Source organism: Neophocaena asiaeorientalis, unplaced genomic scaffold (assembly GCF_003031525.2).
Source record: "Neophocaena asiaeorientalis asiaeorientalis breed wild unplaced genomic scaffold, Neophocaena_asiaeorientalis_V1.1 scaffold59, whole genome shotgun sequence".
Classification (NCBI taxonomy): domain Eukaryota; kingdom Metazoa; phylum Chordata; class Mammalia; order Artiodactyla; family Phocoenidae; genus Neophocaena; species Neophocaena asiaeorientalis.
This window is the reverse complement of record NW_020174268.1, coordinates 19,653,738-19,670,977: the sequence shown is the minus strand read 5'-3', so window position 1 is coordinate 19,670,977 and position 17,240 is coordinate 19,653,738. Positions and strand designations below refer to the sequence as shown.

The window sequence follows — 17,240 nt, the reverse complement described above, 5'->3', positions numbered from 1 at the left end:
TTCCTATGAGAACTTGTACTGGCTTTGAGAGTCTTACAGGACATCCATGTGGAGATGTTTATGAGGTAATTAGATGCACAAGTCTCGCTCAGGAAAGAGTTGACAAGGCAGCAAACAAACGTTAACTCCGGGTGCCACATCTAGTTACAGTATTTAAAAACATATATAATTTGTGTGCAGACTTTTTATTGAACAGACCCCTCACCAGAGAAGGTGTACAGATGGCAAACAGGCACATGAAAAGATGCTCCACATCATATGTCATCGGGGAAGTGCAAATTAAAACGAGATATCACTACACACCTATTAGAATGGCAAAAATGCAAAACACTGACAACACCAAGTGCTGGCAAGGGCGTGGAGCACCAGGAACGCTTGTTCATTGCCGGTGGGAGTGCAGAATGGTGCAGCCACTTTGAAAGACTGTTTAGCTGTTTCTTAAAGACCTAAACATACTCGTACCGTAGAATCTAGTAGTCATGCTCCTTGGTATTTACCCAAGTGAGTCGAAAACTTAAATCCACACGGAAAGCTGCACCCAAATGCTTATTCATAATCACCAAACACTGGAAGCAGCCAGGATGTCCTTCAGTAGGTGAACGGATAAATAAAACTGTGTTACTTTTAGACAATGGGTTGTTATCCAGTGACAACAAGAAATGAGTTATCAGGCCATGAAAAGGCACGGAGGAACCTTAAGTGCATATCACTAGGTGATAGAAGCCAATCTGAAAAGGCTGTCTACTATATGACTTCAATCCTATGACATTCTGGAAAAGGCAAAACTATGGAGACAGTAAAAGCAAGATCGGTGGTCGCCAAGATGGGGTGGGGTAAGCAGCTGGAGCACAAAGGATTTGTAGGGCAGTGAAAATACTCTGTATGATAACTACGATGGTGGATCCCCGTCATTATATACACATGTCAAAGTCCATAGAATGTCCTACATCAAGAGTGAACCCTAATGTAGACTGTGGACTTGGGGTGATAATGGCATGTCAGTGTGGGTTCATCAGTTATAACACATGTGCCATCTGGTGCAGGGTGCTGATAGCAGGGGAGGCTATGTGTGTGTGGGGGGGGCAGGTGTTACATGGCAACTCTCTGCTTTCTGCCCAGTTTTTCAGTGAACCTAAAACTGTCTAAAAAATGAAATCTAGTTTAAAAAAAAAAGTGGTGTCTCTGTCCGGGGAGAGAGGATGCAGGCATGCCTTGTACGTTCAGTAGGCAGTTATTAGATGTTTGTTGAGAGAATAAAGGAATAGCGTTCGGATTTGGAAATTCATCGTAAGATACTGATTCCTATCTTGCTTGTTAAACTTTCAGAAATGTTATTAATTACACTTTAAGAAAAATTGGGAAGTATGTCTAGCACTCACAAGCATGAAGAGGTGATCCACAGAGAAAAAACTGAACTCAGAATTCAGCATGTCAATTTTTAGGGAGGGCCAGAGCCAGTGCTGTATACCTGGATTCTGAAATGTGAATTAGAAGAAGTTAATGCTGTTGGAAAGTCGTCGGCGCCAATAAGATGTCTAACATTTCCGATTGTGAATGAGGTAAAATCCTAAGTTCAGAAAACAGCATGATTTACTGAATTACCTTGGGAAGTAAAGGGAAACCGTAGGTCCTGAGATGTTTATACATGCAGCATGCAAAATGAGAGAGCAGTTTTTTCTGAAGAAGTTTAATGGAAAGCAGCTGGTGGGATAGCTCGTGGAACAATCAAGTAAAAATTCTGTACCATTTTGGGGCATTTTAAAATTCTACAACTTTGGGTCAGTCTCAGATATGTGTGAACATGCCGAATACATTTTGAAAAATTCTACAGGCCTTTGACTGTGATACTTTATTCTTGTGATCATTTGCGCAAAACCCCACGTGTTGAGATTGGAGTTTGGCTTGGGTGAGAATGTGGGTTCTGACCAGGTGGCCTTTCCCATGCGTTCCTTCTCCAGGCAAACATGCTGAAGACATATTTGGTGAGTTGTTTAATGAGGCCAACAACTTCTACATCCGAGCAAATTCTCTTCAAGACAGAATCGATCGCCTTGCTGTCAAAGTCACCCAGCTGGACTCAACAGTGGAAGAGGGTAGGTAACTGCCTGAGAGCTGTGAGCTGGAAATGATGCGGACGGGACAGGAGTGGTTAATCGCAGGGTAATTCCTGCTTCTTCGTTGGGGTCGTATGCTGTTATTTCGTCTTGTCTTTTTCTAGAACGGTGAGGGGGAAAACCCACAACAATGGGGTTAATTCATAATTAAGAGAGTCCTATCTTGTCTGCCTTGTGTGCTACACTCTCTTTTTTATTTTGGTCGGTACGCGGGCCTCTCACTGCCGTGGCCTCTCCCGTTGCGGAGCACAGGCTCCGGACGTGCAGGCTCAGCATCCATGGGTCACGGGCCCAGCCGCTCTGCGGCATGTGGGATCTTCCCGGACCGGGGCACGAACCCGCGTCCCCTGCATCGGCAGGCGGACTCTCAACCACTGTGCCACCAGGGAAGCCCCACACTCTCTTTTTAAATAAACTACACATGTAGTATTTGTTTTAAAGGACTCTTTGAATGCATTCAGTATTAGAAGTCCTCATGGACGTCATTGGTAGTTATTGGTAGTAAAGATAGTTTCTTACCTAAAAATCACAGACTCTGTCCAGCTAAGGGGGAGGGTGTGCTATCACCTGCTGCTCTCCTTTGGGCCGAGGCTTCTAAGTCATGCCGCTGATCCTGCTGGGTTAACTACCCAGAAATAACATTTACTGAAGGCCTCTAGGCTTCAGGGTTTTAAAACAAAGTTAGTGTTGACAGGCGCTGTGTAGTTAATTGATGGTCATACCCTGAAATTGGGGTAGTTTCAACAAAATATTCAACAATTCCTTTTAAAATTTTTCCACTTGCTGTCTCTTTTGAACAAAAGACTGAAATTAGGCTGGAAAAAATCTGTCCCCCAAAATCAAGATGTGCCATTTTATATTTACTTTGAAAAGTTATTTTTACCTTTATATAAGGGTACTTACAATTTCTCTTGTTGCATTAAAACCATCCTAGCATCTGATTTTTCTACTAGGCCTTTAATAGTAGTAGTAATAAGAAGGTTTTCTTTTTTTTAATATAGTTATTTATGGAATTCATCCCTCATCATTTAAGAAAAACATGTTTTCTCATGTTCAGATCTTTTTCAAAGGTCAAAACTAAATTAGCAAACTAAAAATTTAACAGAAATGTAGAACATTGATATTTTAATATCTGTTATGAGCATTCTTACTGACTTTTCGAACAGTAAGTAGCAAGCTGAAGCTGTGCTCTTTTTAATCTGATTTTTTAAATTTATCTCTTATTTTAAAAGATAAAAATTTGAATAGCTGCTTGGTCTATTCAGATAAGAAATTTTTAACATTTTAAATCAATCATTCACTTTTCAAATGGTATCACAAGTGTTTTTTTAAAAAATATTTGTCTTTCTTCAGTTTTTTGTTGGTTCTTGCAGTTGTAACGCTTGTGATAAACCTTACACTGGAGAAGGTTAGTCTGTAGGTTAGATCTCATGAGATTCTACAGCATATCTCATATCCTTAAAATTTCTTTCCAATCAAGATTTTACCTTATTACTTTCCTTGCCATGGATGTAACTGTAGAAAAATCCCTCGGCCGAGTTAGGAAATCTGTGCTCTACTTGGGCCTGCCACTGTTCTGCAGGGTGACCTTGGAAAGGTCATTTAACACCCCTGACCGTCAGCTTCATTGGTCCAGTGGGTTAATGCAGCAGTTTACCCACCTCCAGAAGTCTGTGTGGAGGTCAGATGAGTTGAAACCTGAGATGTAACATGTTGTACAGACTCAAGAAGTAAGGATAATTAGCCTGGTTCTCTCATCCCTTAGTGTAGGTTTGTATCATGCTGCTTAATTTCTAGGACTACAGGTAGGTTGAAAAGCTTTGCCCTCTCTCTTTAATGTTAGTGTCAGAAAAATTTAATGCAGTTTTTACGTTTGTGTGTTTTTTGCAGAAGTATTTCCCACATGTATTGTAATTAAACTGGTATTAACTGTTTGAGTGATTTTCCCCCCTAAGATACCCAGGGGTATTGTGTTTACATTCCTGTTATACTCATAACTCTATTCCTGTGTGGTTTCTGAGAAATGCTATTTAAGTGAAGAATGATGCTCTAATATTAGGTTCAATGAAATCATTATATCGCTACAGAAGAAGGAAAGGCGTGACTCACAGAGAGAACTGTTTATCAGAGGGAGGGAATGCATGTACTATTTAAGCATGGTTTTAAGTGAACAATAAAAGACATTATTTGGCTCTTCTAGGAGATGTGTATGATTGTGAGTCAAATTATACTTGTTTCTAAAATATTTCCGTATAACCCGACTTGGATTTTTCTCTAAATAGTGTCACTACAGGATATCAACATGAAAAAGGCTTTCAAAAGTTCCACAGTCCAAGACCAGCAGGTAGTTTCTAAGAGCAGCATTCCTAATCCTGTTGCCGACATCTACAACCAGAGCGACAAACCGCCTCCTCTGAGCATCCTTACACCGTACAGGTACGGCTTTGTGCATCCCCAGAGCCTTTTCAGTGTAAATAAGCTGAGAGAGGCGAGCAGTGCGGTGAAAATAGCTTTTCAGACCTTGAGAATGATAACTGTGGTGTTAGCCACAGTGAAATTAGTCATTTACAGAATTGCTGAAGTCTGAGTCTTTCAAAATATAAATAAGTTTACCAAGAGAAGCGGGAGCGCTCATGTTAGCTTTTAAATGCAGATATCTAAAGCAGAAGTGGGCACATTATGTAATAACCCTGTGTGATTGTGTTGTTCCTCGCGTTCAAAATCAAGTTTAAAGGAACTGCATAATTCACTTCTAATGCAGCAAAACACCTGTCTCAGCATTTCAGCCCTGCAGACATTTGTTACTGAATTCAGAAAAACATGTTCTACAGCATTAGAGGTTTCTAAGAGTGAATATATAGTCAAGAAATTAACCTTCTGTGTGAAGTGGTAGGACACATCATTAGGACCAAACTTCCAGGAAAAAGAATAGAAAATGTGCAAAAAATGAATATTAAGAAACTAACTAAAAATGCCCTTTAGAACTCCTCTCCTCCCGCTGGCCACATCCGTGTGTCCTCTCCCGTTTCATGTACTTCCCTGTCTTTTCACCCCACTGTCGAGCTCACTGGTCCAGCTTCTGATGAGCTCAGTCAGGCTGGTGGTGGGGTCCCCACGGTCCCCCAGGATTAGCTCTGCTGGGTAGTACCCCTGCAGAGGCCTTCCTGAAATCACTGTGTCCTTCACGTCCATTATTGCCCTCCTGGGCCCAGTGGCCCTTCTCAGGGAGTGCCCAGAGGTTTTTTGGGTCTGAATTAACTATCCTTTCGCAGGGTCCAAAAGGAGACGTTTGGAGCTGTGCTTTGTTGCGGCTCTGCTAGTAAAGCAGTAATTCAGACTGCATCCCTGTCTTTCAGCATGGACAGAAAGATTCTCCAAAAAATGTAATAGAGATTCCATGGAAACCATGATGGGAGAGGACCAGGGTACCACATTTTTATATGAAACAAGCATACTTTTCTGGAGGTTTTAGCACACTCACTTAAAGATGTAGATGAATAGTGGTATTGCAAGCCTAACGTTTTAACTTGTGACTTTGCTTTTGTTCAATAGACGTTTTTCTGGGACAATTTCAGTTTTACTTATTAGCCCAGAGCCATGAGAACTTAGTAAAATTTTCCTAAGAAACCTCACTAAATACATTGTTCTAAAGGAAAAAAGAAACCCAGAAAATTCAATGAACCACTTGTATTTGATTATTCAAGATCATGATTAAATATTTGTGGTGACTTAAAATGTTTAATTGCATAAAAAATGGATCGACCTTTATATATTATATTATTGTGTGTTTACTCAGTTTTATGGAAAAGAAAAATGTCTTTGACTTTTTAATGGTATTTAAGAATAGTAGTGCCAGCTCAAATCTACTCTTTATTAATACAGAAATGTTTGGGGTAAGAAAACACATAAACTTTTGCATTTGGACTTAAATATGACACAGTCACAATGCAGTCTTAAATATGAGACGTACAATGTGACTGAAAATCGAATGTTTAGTTGCGATAAACATAGGACATTTCTGCTTATGTTCTGATGTCAAGGTTAACATTTGCTTAAGTTATTAAACATATTTATTCCATTAAGTATTAGCTCCATTTTTGAAAAAAAGAAGGTGCATTTTATACATCTTAAAATTGCAGCAAGTTCCTGCTCAGTTTTTCTGTCTTCACCTATATTGAAGGCCTAGTATCTTAGGGAAATAATTTATATTTTTCACAATAATGTTATTAATAAAATCTCAATAGTGCAGGTTGCTTCTCACTTAGGAAATTTGGAAAAGAAAGGATTTTAAGTAATTAAAGTTTAAAGTACAGAGTGAATTGTGCTGATTTGTTAGCGACTTTAAGACAGAGCTACCAGATGACCCTCATGAAAGCCTGGGTCTCTTTATTTGATGCTGAGAAGCTTACAGAACACGGCATAGCAGGAGCTTCAAGACCAGGTTTCCTTGAGTAATTCATGTCACTTTCTTTGACTGTGTGGCCACAAACTCTTTTCTATACTCATTTCTCTGATTTTTTTTTTCTTCCTCTGTATGCCTTAAATGACTAATTGAAAAGCTAATTTTTAAAAATAAATTTATTTGGGGCTGCATTGGGTCTTAGTTGTGGCGAGCAGGGGCTGCTCTTCGTTGCGGTGCACAGGCTTCTCATTGCGGTGGCTTCTCTTGTTGCGGAGCACGGGCTCTAGGCACACGGGCTTCAGTAGTTGCAGCACACGGGCTCAGTAGTTGTGACTCACGGGCTCTAGAGTGCAGGCTCAGTAGTTGTGGCATATGGGCTCAGGTGCTCCACGGCGTGTGGGATCCTCCCAGACCAGGGATCGAACCTGTGTCCCCTGCATTGGCAGGCGGATTCCCAACCACTGCGCCACCAGGGGAGTCCCTGACATGCTAATTTTAAATGTAAATGTTTTGCCTTCTCTTGAAGGTAATATACAGTCCAGATACTTTTTAAAGCATTAGTAGAATAAATAGAGTGTTCCCTTCTTATCATGATTATTTTGAGCTTTGCTATCTATTGATTTATATTACAACTTTGGATTCATATTGGCTGCATTCTTACTGGCTTTATGATAAATGAATAACTTACATAAAAACTTGGGGCTTCCCTGGTGGCACAGTGGTTAAGAATCCACCTGCCAATGCAGGGGACACGGGTTCGAGCCCTGGTCCGGGAAGATCGCACATGCCGTAGAGCAACTGAGTCCGTGAGCCACAACTACTGAAGCCCGTGTGCCTAGAGCCGGTGCTCTGCAACAAAGAGAAGCTACCGCAGTGAGAAGCCCGTGCACAGCAACGAAGACCCAATACAGCCCAAAATAAATAAATACATTTTTTTGAAAAAGACTTGAAGTATGTTTTAGAATATAGTAATTGTAGCAGTTCTTGACAATGAAATGGCTACAAGTGAATTTTCTTTGCCGGTTACCTCCATTTAAAAAACTATCTAGGTCATCACTTTTTATCCTAGTTACATTTATACACCATGAACCTTTGGCTCCTTTCCGAATTGAACTGTAGACATTGGGCAAACCTGATTAAGAGAAAAGCACAGAGTACTTGCTAATTTTTATCCTAATAACACTGTCGCTCCAGAGTAGAAGTGAATGCACGTGTATACTAAGAATCCATCCATCTGTGTGTGTAGCCCCCACTGGAATAAACAGAACATACCTTGAAATAACTGTGGAACTAAATCTTGCTGGTTACGAGCCGTATTGTGATTTGGGCAGCACTTGGCTGTACCGGAATCCAAATGTGCAGAGTAGCTTTTACTTCATTATTCTAGGAAAAAAGTGCTGTTCTTGCATGTTCACACATTCTTCCAAATAAGGAAAATTGGGAGACTTAACCGTGTATAAGGACAGTTCAAATTCCTCACGTAGATGTTATCTCATGATTTAGAATTAACATTAATGTTTACCCCATATGAAACTCTCTAACGACCTTTTCTCCCCCCCCCCCCCCCGAATTGTAATACATTGGTTTATAGAGATGATAAAAAGGACGGGCTGAAGTTCTATACTGATCCTTCCTATTTCTTTGACCTCTGGAAAGAAAAAATGCTACAGGACACAGAAGACAAAAGGAAAGAGAAAAGACGTCAAAAGGTAAATAATTCTAGTATGGGAAACGTGCGTATAAATGTGTAAATGGGATTCTCCCTTAGAAATTAGAAGTTTAAAATCAGTAAATTCTTTAAACGGTTGAGATGTTGAATTTCGTGAAGATTTTTTAGAGGTTGCATTTGTCACATGAAGATACCATTCAGTCTAACACAGTAATACTATTTTCAATAAATACTGTTGATTTGTTCTCTAATACTTGCTCTGCTTTAATAAATACAGTGGCTGAAATTTCAGTTTTGTTCGTAACTGTGGTTTATAACTTTTCTCTTGCTCTTCAAATTTCGTAAAGTAGTCAACATTCCACATCAGTTAGAATTTTCTGCTTCGGTCTTTTTAACATTATTAATTGTTGGGTTGTCACCTAACTGTAATTAAGACCGTGGTGAGAGGCTCATATTGGATTGAAAAGCGTGTGTGATCTGCACATTTGGAGGAGGGTAGTATTTACTAAAAATGAGATTCCCTTTGGTGGGGTGGTCGTAGGCAGGAGAACTGCAAGTTGGAAGGTTGAGAGACATCTGTACTGCAAACGCTCTTGGGAGGACAAACCCACTCTCAGATTAAGGAACTTCTGTTTTGAAAATTATCCCTTTGGGGCCCAGAAATTAGACTTAAACCATTGAAAATCAGAGTTAACTCTCCAAAGGCAGATATTTGCCAAGCCTTTTATATGTGAGCTGTGTTTTTTAAAAAATGACCACCTGCTTTGTTTGACAAATATTAGGGTGTGTGAATTAAGAGCTTAGCGTGTTGTGGGCTGGCTGCCTGAAGGTTCTGAGACATCTAGTAGGTGTATTGGCCCAGTAGGAGTGACAGTTCGAGATGGAAGAGAACTTGAGATTTGAAAACAGGATTTAGGAAAGGGAACATGGAAATAGGTTGCAGACTGCAAGTGTGAGAGGTTACCACGAATTCTGGGAGAGAATTCCACAGACTTGGTTATCTGTGTGCACGTCTCGTGCGGATGGGTTGGGGAGATTTAATGGGAAATCTTCGAAGAGTTGCTGGGTATTCACATGGAGAAATATCCAAGCAAAGAAGCTGCAAAGTGTTCAGGTGAAGAAAAAGAAGATACTAATCTCTCCAAAGGAAAAGGAACAGAGATTTAAAGGCCTGTTGGTCTGAATCCCCGAACTTTTTTATGGTAACAGGGCAAACCCCCAAGTACTTTTAAGAGTACTCTCCTTTAAAAATCTCCTGCTTTTAAAGTGGCCTCCCAGGATTTCCTAGAAGCATCAGTGATACTTTTGACAAAAATATTTAACTTTTCTGCCACTGTTCTTTAGTCTTAATCTACTCTGGTTACTGTGTCTTCAAAATTATTTGTCATTTCCTTGGCAGTTTTGTCTCATTCCATATTCCTCAAAGACATAAAATTCTGATGAGAATTTCTTATTCATTCATTTATATAATGGTTCTCTTTTGAATGGCTTGTAAATGCTGTGATAAAAAAGAAAGGATTATCACCCTCATGGAGATGAAAATATAGCGGGGGAAACAAACATTAGATAACCATGCTGTCCTTTGGAACTCATAAAGAGGGACGGAAATTTGAAAGTTTTAATACAAATCTGCTTTATATAGGAACAGAAAATGAGGCAAGATATCCTTAATTTCCCAGGATTTTAGAAACCCAAAAGTCACTTTCACTTTGGAACAGACAATTCTATCTGAAGGAAGAATTAGTTTAGAAAATTTGGGGATACGACATCCATTGTTTCTGAACATTAAATTTCCTTGGTTTGATGGTCTAAAAACACTTTTTCTAAGTTACGCAAATAATTATGTCGTTGTAAGGCTGTAGTGACAGTGCTGGGAAGGAGAAGCCTTGGGGGAGGTGGCCGCGGCGGGTGGGGTGACAGTGCAGAAGGTGAGGTGGTGAGTTGAGGAAGGCGTCTCGGTGTTGCTCACTGAGGTGCAAGGACTGATAGCAGAAGTTAGCTACAGAGTGAGCGTGTGTGCGACTGTGCGTGCACGTACGTGAGAGGGGATGCCGGAGGCGTGCTGGGCGGACGGAGGGGCTTTCAGGTGTTGGTAGGAGCAGCTAGGATCCTCCTGGGGCAGGACACAGCTTGCAGTAGCCGCAGGATTTAACGTGGGCCGCGTAGTTGAGATGCAGGCACCTCATGGTTAGCATTTTAGCATAGCTGGTGTGTGTGTGTGTGTGTGTGTGTGTGTGTGTGTGTGTGTGTGTGTCGGGTGCGTGTTGATGGGTAGATTGGAGGCTAAACCGTTGTAAAGAAAGTGGCAGATATAACACTTATCCCTGAATATGCCAGCATACATCTTAAAAGTAAGGGTGATAGTTATTAATCAGTGTCATACGGTCACGCTTGAGTGAGATGTATATTGAGGTCTCCCTTCTTTTTTCTCTTTTGGCTTTAAAAGTGTTCACACAGTACATGCCAGTTGTAAAATGCCCCACCCACCCTGAAGTAAGCACGTTCGTTTAGAAAACTTGGGGGTGAGTTTCTCCCTTGCCCAGGCATAGCCACCCTCTGGTAGCACATGTGCATGCTTCTCGACCTCGTAGGGCGTTCATAAATACATGTGTACACACTTCACGGAGTATTTTTTATTCCTAGCACTGACCTGTGTACACACACACACAGACGTATACATACAGTGACGTAATAAAGGTGTACTTCCTTCTTTTTAATAGTTGTGTCATATTCCAGAGTTCGGAGGCTTCATAGACTATTTACCCATTACCGAATTAGTGAACATTTAGGTTGCTTCTAAACTGTTGCTGTCACAGCACTGTAGGGGGTACCTGTGCTCACGTGCACATGTTTCGTCAGAGTAAATGCCCAGAAGTCCAATGCGAACTTGAAAATTTGAAAGATACCATCCTATTGCTCCTGACCCTTTACGGACTGAACCCGTTTGTACTCCTCACGGGCCTCCTCCAGTCCTGAAGATTATTATTATTATTTGGCATTATCTTCATTTATTTAAAAATTTTTATACAGTTTTTAAAGGTTACTTTCCATTTACAGTTACTACAAAATATTGGCTCTATTCCCCATGTTGTACATACATCCTCGAGCCTGCCCTACACCCACTAGTTTGCACCTCCCCCTCCCCCATCCCTACGTGCCCCCCACCACTGGTAGCCACTGGTTTGTTCTCTGTATCTGTGAGTCTGCTGCTTTTTTGTTACATTCATTCGTTTTTTGTAGTTTTTAGATTCCACATATAAGTGTATCATACGGTACTTGTCTTTCTCTGTCTGACTTACTTCACTGAGCATAATGCCCTCCAAGTCCATCCATGTTGCTGCAAGTGGCATTATTTCGTTCTTTTCTGTGACAGAGTAGTATTCCATCGTATATATGTACCACATCTTCTTTATCCATTCATCTGCTGATGAACTATTATTATTTTTTGATGAGCTTCCCCGCCCACCAAAAAATCAAATACCAATTGCACATCTTTCCGTGTCTTTATAACACTTGGCATGTGTTCTGTGAATTTCACGTTCACGCCGTCTGCCAGCACATCACTTGAGCCTCCTGGGTACCTGGGCTCACAGCTCCCCTCCTCTCCCATGGGCCTCCTCTCCTTCTGGACACCTGAGCAGCTTTCTGCCCAGCATGCCTGCCTCTCCCCGTGGACTCTGTCCCCAGCACAGGGGCTCCTCTCACGTGCCAGCCCCTCCCCTCTCAGTCTTCATGGCTTCCCGTTACTCTTGGGATAAAGAACAACATTTCTACGCAGCCTTCAAGGTCTTACCCACCGTTCGCCTGAATTCACACTCGCCTTCTGTCGCTTCTCCTGGCGAGATGCTGTCCCATGGCCTCTTGAGTGCGTCTGCCCCCCTCCTCTGCAGGACTCAGGCCTCCTCACCCTGCAGAGCTCGTCCCAGCCTCTCGGGCACCCTCCCTGACTTCCAGACCGGACAGCATTCTCTGTGTAATACATTCGTGTTGTTGCACATTTCATAATTGTGCATTTACCCGTGTGACTCTGCGGGCTTCCCCGCTGGACCTCAAGCTCCATGAGGGCAGATTCTTGTCTTCTGTTGTTTGCTGTTTGTACCGTCCGGGCCTGGCAGGTGCTGGGACGTAGTGAGCACCATCGCTCACCTGGACGTGATCATTCAGTCCGCGTCTACTGAGCGTGGACCCTCTGTAGAGCCGTGCGTGGAGGTGCCGTGAGGGGAGCGTAGGACTTAAAGACGCATAGTTCACCTCCCTAAAGGTCAGCAGATCTCACGGGGGAAGCAGGAGGGACGTAAACACACGTAGAAGTAACTGTCCTCACCTTTAAAGAAGCACCTGCGTAGGACCCAAGTTATTTATCGAAGACGTTTTTGCTGGCAAAGTAGGGCTGGAGCAGGAATGATTCTTTGTACGGGAGGGAAGGTAAGTTCTTGTTTTTTTTGTTAAGCTAGTTGCAGGGTTCGCTTAAATATTCTGCAATAACCTTTTCAAACTGAAATGGAGCATTTAAAATTATGCTTTGAAAGATGACTGCACGTTAACAAGTCAGAATGGTGTAGGGGTGGGAAACGATTTCTCTGTCTGGTGCGGGCAGGTATCTCATGAGTATAATAGGGATCTAAAAGGTGTCATACATTGAAAACGAGCTGAACCCTAGTGAAGTGAGAATTCTTGACCAAAAATGATGGTAAGCGACTCTTGAAGTCGCAGCACGGTAACCCTGATGTGTCGACGTTAAATCGTTAGGTATGTGTTATCTTGGTCGGGTCTGAGTTGGGTAAGCGTGTTAGAACGTTCTTGACCCGGGAGTGATGGAAACGGGCCTGCCTTGCCTGCACGCCAGGCTCGTGGCTGCCGGGGCCGCTGCACTAACCCGCTCTTTTCCTTCCCTCTGTCTCGGCACGCTTGCCTTCCTTCCCGGACGTCAGGAGCAAAAGCGTATAGATGGCACAACCCGGGAGGTGAAAAAGGTTAGAAAAGCGAGAAACAGGCGCCAGGAATGGAACATGATGGCGTATGACAAAGAGCTTAGACCCGACACCAGGCTGTCGCAGAGCGTACACCACGGAGCGTCTTCCGAGGGATCCCTGTCCCCAGACACTAGGTGTGTGTGCGTGTGTGTGTGCAAAGCCGGCCTTGGCTTCCCTGTAAATGGACATGCATGGTAACATTGTGCTTCTGTGGCCCACAGTGTGTTTCCAAACTTTCCTTAAAAATGAACGGTATATATGCTTTGACTTCGAAATAATAGTTTACAGCAGTTTTCTATGACGTTGGGTTACTTTGTGGGATTTCCTGTCTCTCTGGCTTAACTCGAGCATTCCATTAACCTAGATGTACTGTTTTAACATTGATTCTGAATTTGGCATAGTAACTGCCTATACTGACCCTTTTAATTTTAATAATCATTTAATTCTCTCTCTGCCTCTTTTGCTTAGAATGTTGCCTTTCCTTTGCCACTTGGTATCTGAACCGATTGGTAGGTGGTGGCTGATGTGATCAAGGAATAACTGTTGTTCTTTTTGATAACCTTTTCTAAAAGTGATGGACAAAGACTTTTTTCCTTCAGTTCGCTAATCTTATGTATTCTAACTGCAGGAGGAGAATTGTGTTGAAGTTTATTTTAAAAATTTGTTAGCAATTAAGTAAAAATCTCTCTTGCAGATGTGAAAGATGTGGTCAGTAAGCAGCATTTATCCCAAAAGGGCTTCACTGAAGGAGAAGAACTGACCAGTCAATTGTAACTTACGGTTAATTTCCTATTTCTGCTTCTGTAAAGTTGGAGTCTTCCGTCAGTGTTTAAAAATGTGAATAGAGAATTCTTACGTGATTCAAGGATGTTTCACAAACAGCAACAACCTGGACCTTGCGTTAGATCTGGGTTTTTGTTTTTTTTTTTTATGTTTGTCTTTATTAACCTCAGTGTTTAGCACAGACTGACAGACGGAAGATGCTTTTAATATTTGGTGGTTACAGCCCTATAGGTACTCCTACCCCACAAGGGCTGTCAGTCATTGTCTATGAGGCAGGTCTAGGTCATTCTTCTGTACAAGCTGTGATCGGTTAGCTATTAGAGAATTATTGGAGCTTTAACTGAGCCCTGGCCTCAAGTTTTAACCTTTATGTCAGTTTATTTCTGTGGAAAGTAAGAACGATGACACACTTGTGCCCATAGTTCTTTGGGTGGGAGAAGTGCTTGAACTTGATAGCTCCCAGGAGGGCCATTTGGGTTTTGTTTTTTTACAGCTAACTTAGTTGTGACTGTTGACTCATGCAAAACATATACTTTGTAATTCTCCATATATTCCCTTTCATTTCAGTAGGTAGATGATGGAAAATGACTTTTTTTAATCCCTCAGTTGAATAATTGATATTTATTCTAGAATCTGAGATTGGATTTGTGCCATACTGGGTGTACAATTGATGGATGATATCCCTTAAATTATTTTGGAAATTTTTATTTTTTATTTGACTAAAGTATATCACTATTTTTCTTATTATGAAATAAGATAAACTTTCCATATTTGGAAATTATAGAAAAAATTAAAGTATTCATAATCCTGTTATCCAAAGAAACCACTTTTTTTGCATTTTTGTGTGTTTCTTTCTTTGGTCTTTTTCCTGTAAACGTGCAAATTTTTTTTTTACAAAAGTGAAATCCTGCTCTGTTTTCTATCTTTTGATTTTTTTTAACTTCTTGTATTCATGTTTTAAGTATTACTTAGAAACTTGGTTTTTAGTGGATGTATTCAGGATAACTGAGGGAAATTTGAGTATCAGGTGTCATGGTATGTGTACAAGTTGTTCATATAACTGACATATTTTAAGCTGATTGCATAAACTGATGATAAGTTTTTACTCTCTTTGTAGATGGTCAGGAATGGTTTGATTCTCAGCGTACGTTTAGGATAAGACTTGATGCAGTGCCTGCCCCCTGCTCTCCCCAGCGATCCGGAAGCATGTTTGATTCTCCCACTGGGTCTCCACTGGCCTACACCTACTTCCTCCTGTTTCCATCTTGTCTTCACTCCTCCAAGTTCTCTTTCCCATAACAGATAATTCCTGACGCTCATGCAGCTTCAGGACCACCCGCTCACGCCCACACTAGTGCCGTGTCTTCTGTGGCTGATTTCTGCCTTCCTGTAGGGGTCCTTGTCTCTCAGAGGTCACCCCCCTCCTCACCTCTCCTCCAGCCCACCGGTGTCCCCTGTACTTGGGCAGTGACCCCTCGAGTGACCGGTCCCGTCTCCCACCCACCCTTCGTCAGAGCCCTGTCCTTCCCGCTCTCCTGCTGTAATTCTTGATGTCGGACATTCACCGCCCGTTCCTTTCCTCCATCCGATTATGCCGTTTGTATTGCCTCCTTTCGGCCCTTTATCACCAAGCTGCTTTACAGGACAGCTTTCCAGATTGTGCCAGAGTACTCCCAGTTCCTGGCTGCTCATCCCCTCAGAAGCACTCCGCGTTTTGTAGATGAGTCCGTTTCCCTTAGAAAGTTATGCCCAGTCTGTGACGTAGCCCCCCCGCCCCCCGACAGAGCCAGGCACCCATCGTCAAGGACTCCAGAGTTTTAGGTATTTACGTTTTTAAAATAAGATAAATCTAATACAGGTCAGAGTCTTCCCCCGCTGAAAATGTTTTTAACTCTGACCAGCAAGCAGCTGCCGTAGTTCAGAAGGCAGTGATACGCACTCCGTAATCTAGAGTTTATAGTGCGCTTCGGGGAGAAGAAAGTGAGTTACAGGTTATTATTATATTGCAGTTAGGGAAGGAAAAAGAAAAAAGGCAGCCATCTTTTGCCATTTAAAGACCTTTTCGGTGTGGTGTGACGCTCCAGGGACGCTACTGTCTGAATTCCAAAGACCCGATGTGTGTTTGCCTCTTTCCTTCAGAGGGAGAGACACAAGCTGAATCCTAACAGAAGCCAGCAAGTAAGTGTGAGAAAAGTAAGAACGAGAAGAGAGGAGTGGGAGAGAAGGAAGATGGGCATTGAGTTTATGAGTGACGCCAGGAAACTGCAGCAGGCAGGGAGCTCGGGAGACGACAGGACGCCCAGAGGGTTTGTCGCTCCGCTTGTTCTTGGATCGCAGCCTCAGCAGCCCCCTGCTTCGGCGTCACGAGAGGATGTGCCCCCTGTACTGACCACGCGTCCCGTAACCCGGGTGACTAACACCCTGTGACGTTGCCGAGCCCTCCCCTCCCCCAGCGGCCGGGTACCAGCATCCTCCTGAACCCTGCCGACTAAAACGAGACGTGCATTCCTTTCAGAGTTTCCCTCCCACCCGTGCGTTCAGAGACAGCAAGAGGGCCTCTGCGCATGGCACCGCACTCCTCCTCTCCTTTTTGGCTAAATACGTTTCTTCGGTTTAAGAAAACTGCGACTCACCGTATCGCATCCTTGATTTCTTTTTCTGTTCTTACTGTTAATATGTATCCGGTTCGTCTGCCATTTGATAAGGTCTCATCATAGGCGCTCAGTTTCGCTGCCCTAAAATCTGAGGTCTCCGATGCCATTTTCAAGTTACGCACAGTGTGTCTCGCAGCCTCTCTTAGAAAAGGGTCGGCTGCGATGTTGAGGAAGGGGGCTCTGCTGTCTGCCGCTTGCCCGCCCGTGTCCGTCTGATGCGCTCACTTCAAAGCTGCGGCTCTGAATCCGCGTAACCCTGGCGCTTGCTGATAAAGTCGTGATTACATTGTCGCTTGTGGGCCTAGACCTAGTTGACGGGAAAGGGAATAAGCGTGTGATTTCTGTGCCTTGGCCGTGTTATTATTCAAATACATGCTGATGCCTGGCAGGGGAAATCTTTTTCACTTACGTCGTTTTCTCCCACCCCTGGTTCTGGCCGTCAGGTCCCACGCGTCGGACGTCACGGATTACTCGTATCCTGCCACCCCCAACCATTCTCTGCACCCGCAGCCCGGGACGCCTTCCCACGGAGCCGGTGACGCACCGCCACGCGGGCCGGCAGCCCAGGCCCCCGAGCACGAGTTCCGGCCCCCGTCGGCCTCGGCCAGGCACCTGGCCCTGAACCGGCCCCAGAAGCCGCCTCCG

The 17,240-nt window shown here is 43.0% G+C and overlaps 1 protein-coding gene across 1 annotated transcript in view; it reads left to right on the top strand.

Moving 5' to 3' along the window:
* The window catches only part of WASF3 (WASP family member 3), a 56,912-nt gene that overhangs the window by 32,426 nt on the left and 7,246 nt on the right, over window positions 1-17,240 (top strand). The window contains exons 3-7 of the mRNA XM_024755464.1: window positions 1,959-2,093; window positions 4,397-4,550; window positions 8,108-8,225; window positions 13,117-13,292; window positions 17,039-17,239. Of these exons, the coding sequence (XP_024611232.1) occupies window positions 1,959-2,093; window positions 4,397-4,550; window positions 8,108-8,225; window positions 13,117-13,292; window positions 17,039-17,239 (784 nt within the window). The remainder of the gene's footprint in view (window positions 1-1,958; window positions 2,094-4,396; window positions 4,551-8,107; window positions 8,226-13,116; window positions 13,293-17,038; window position 17,240) is intronic.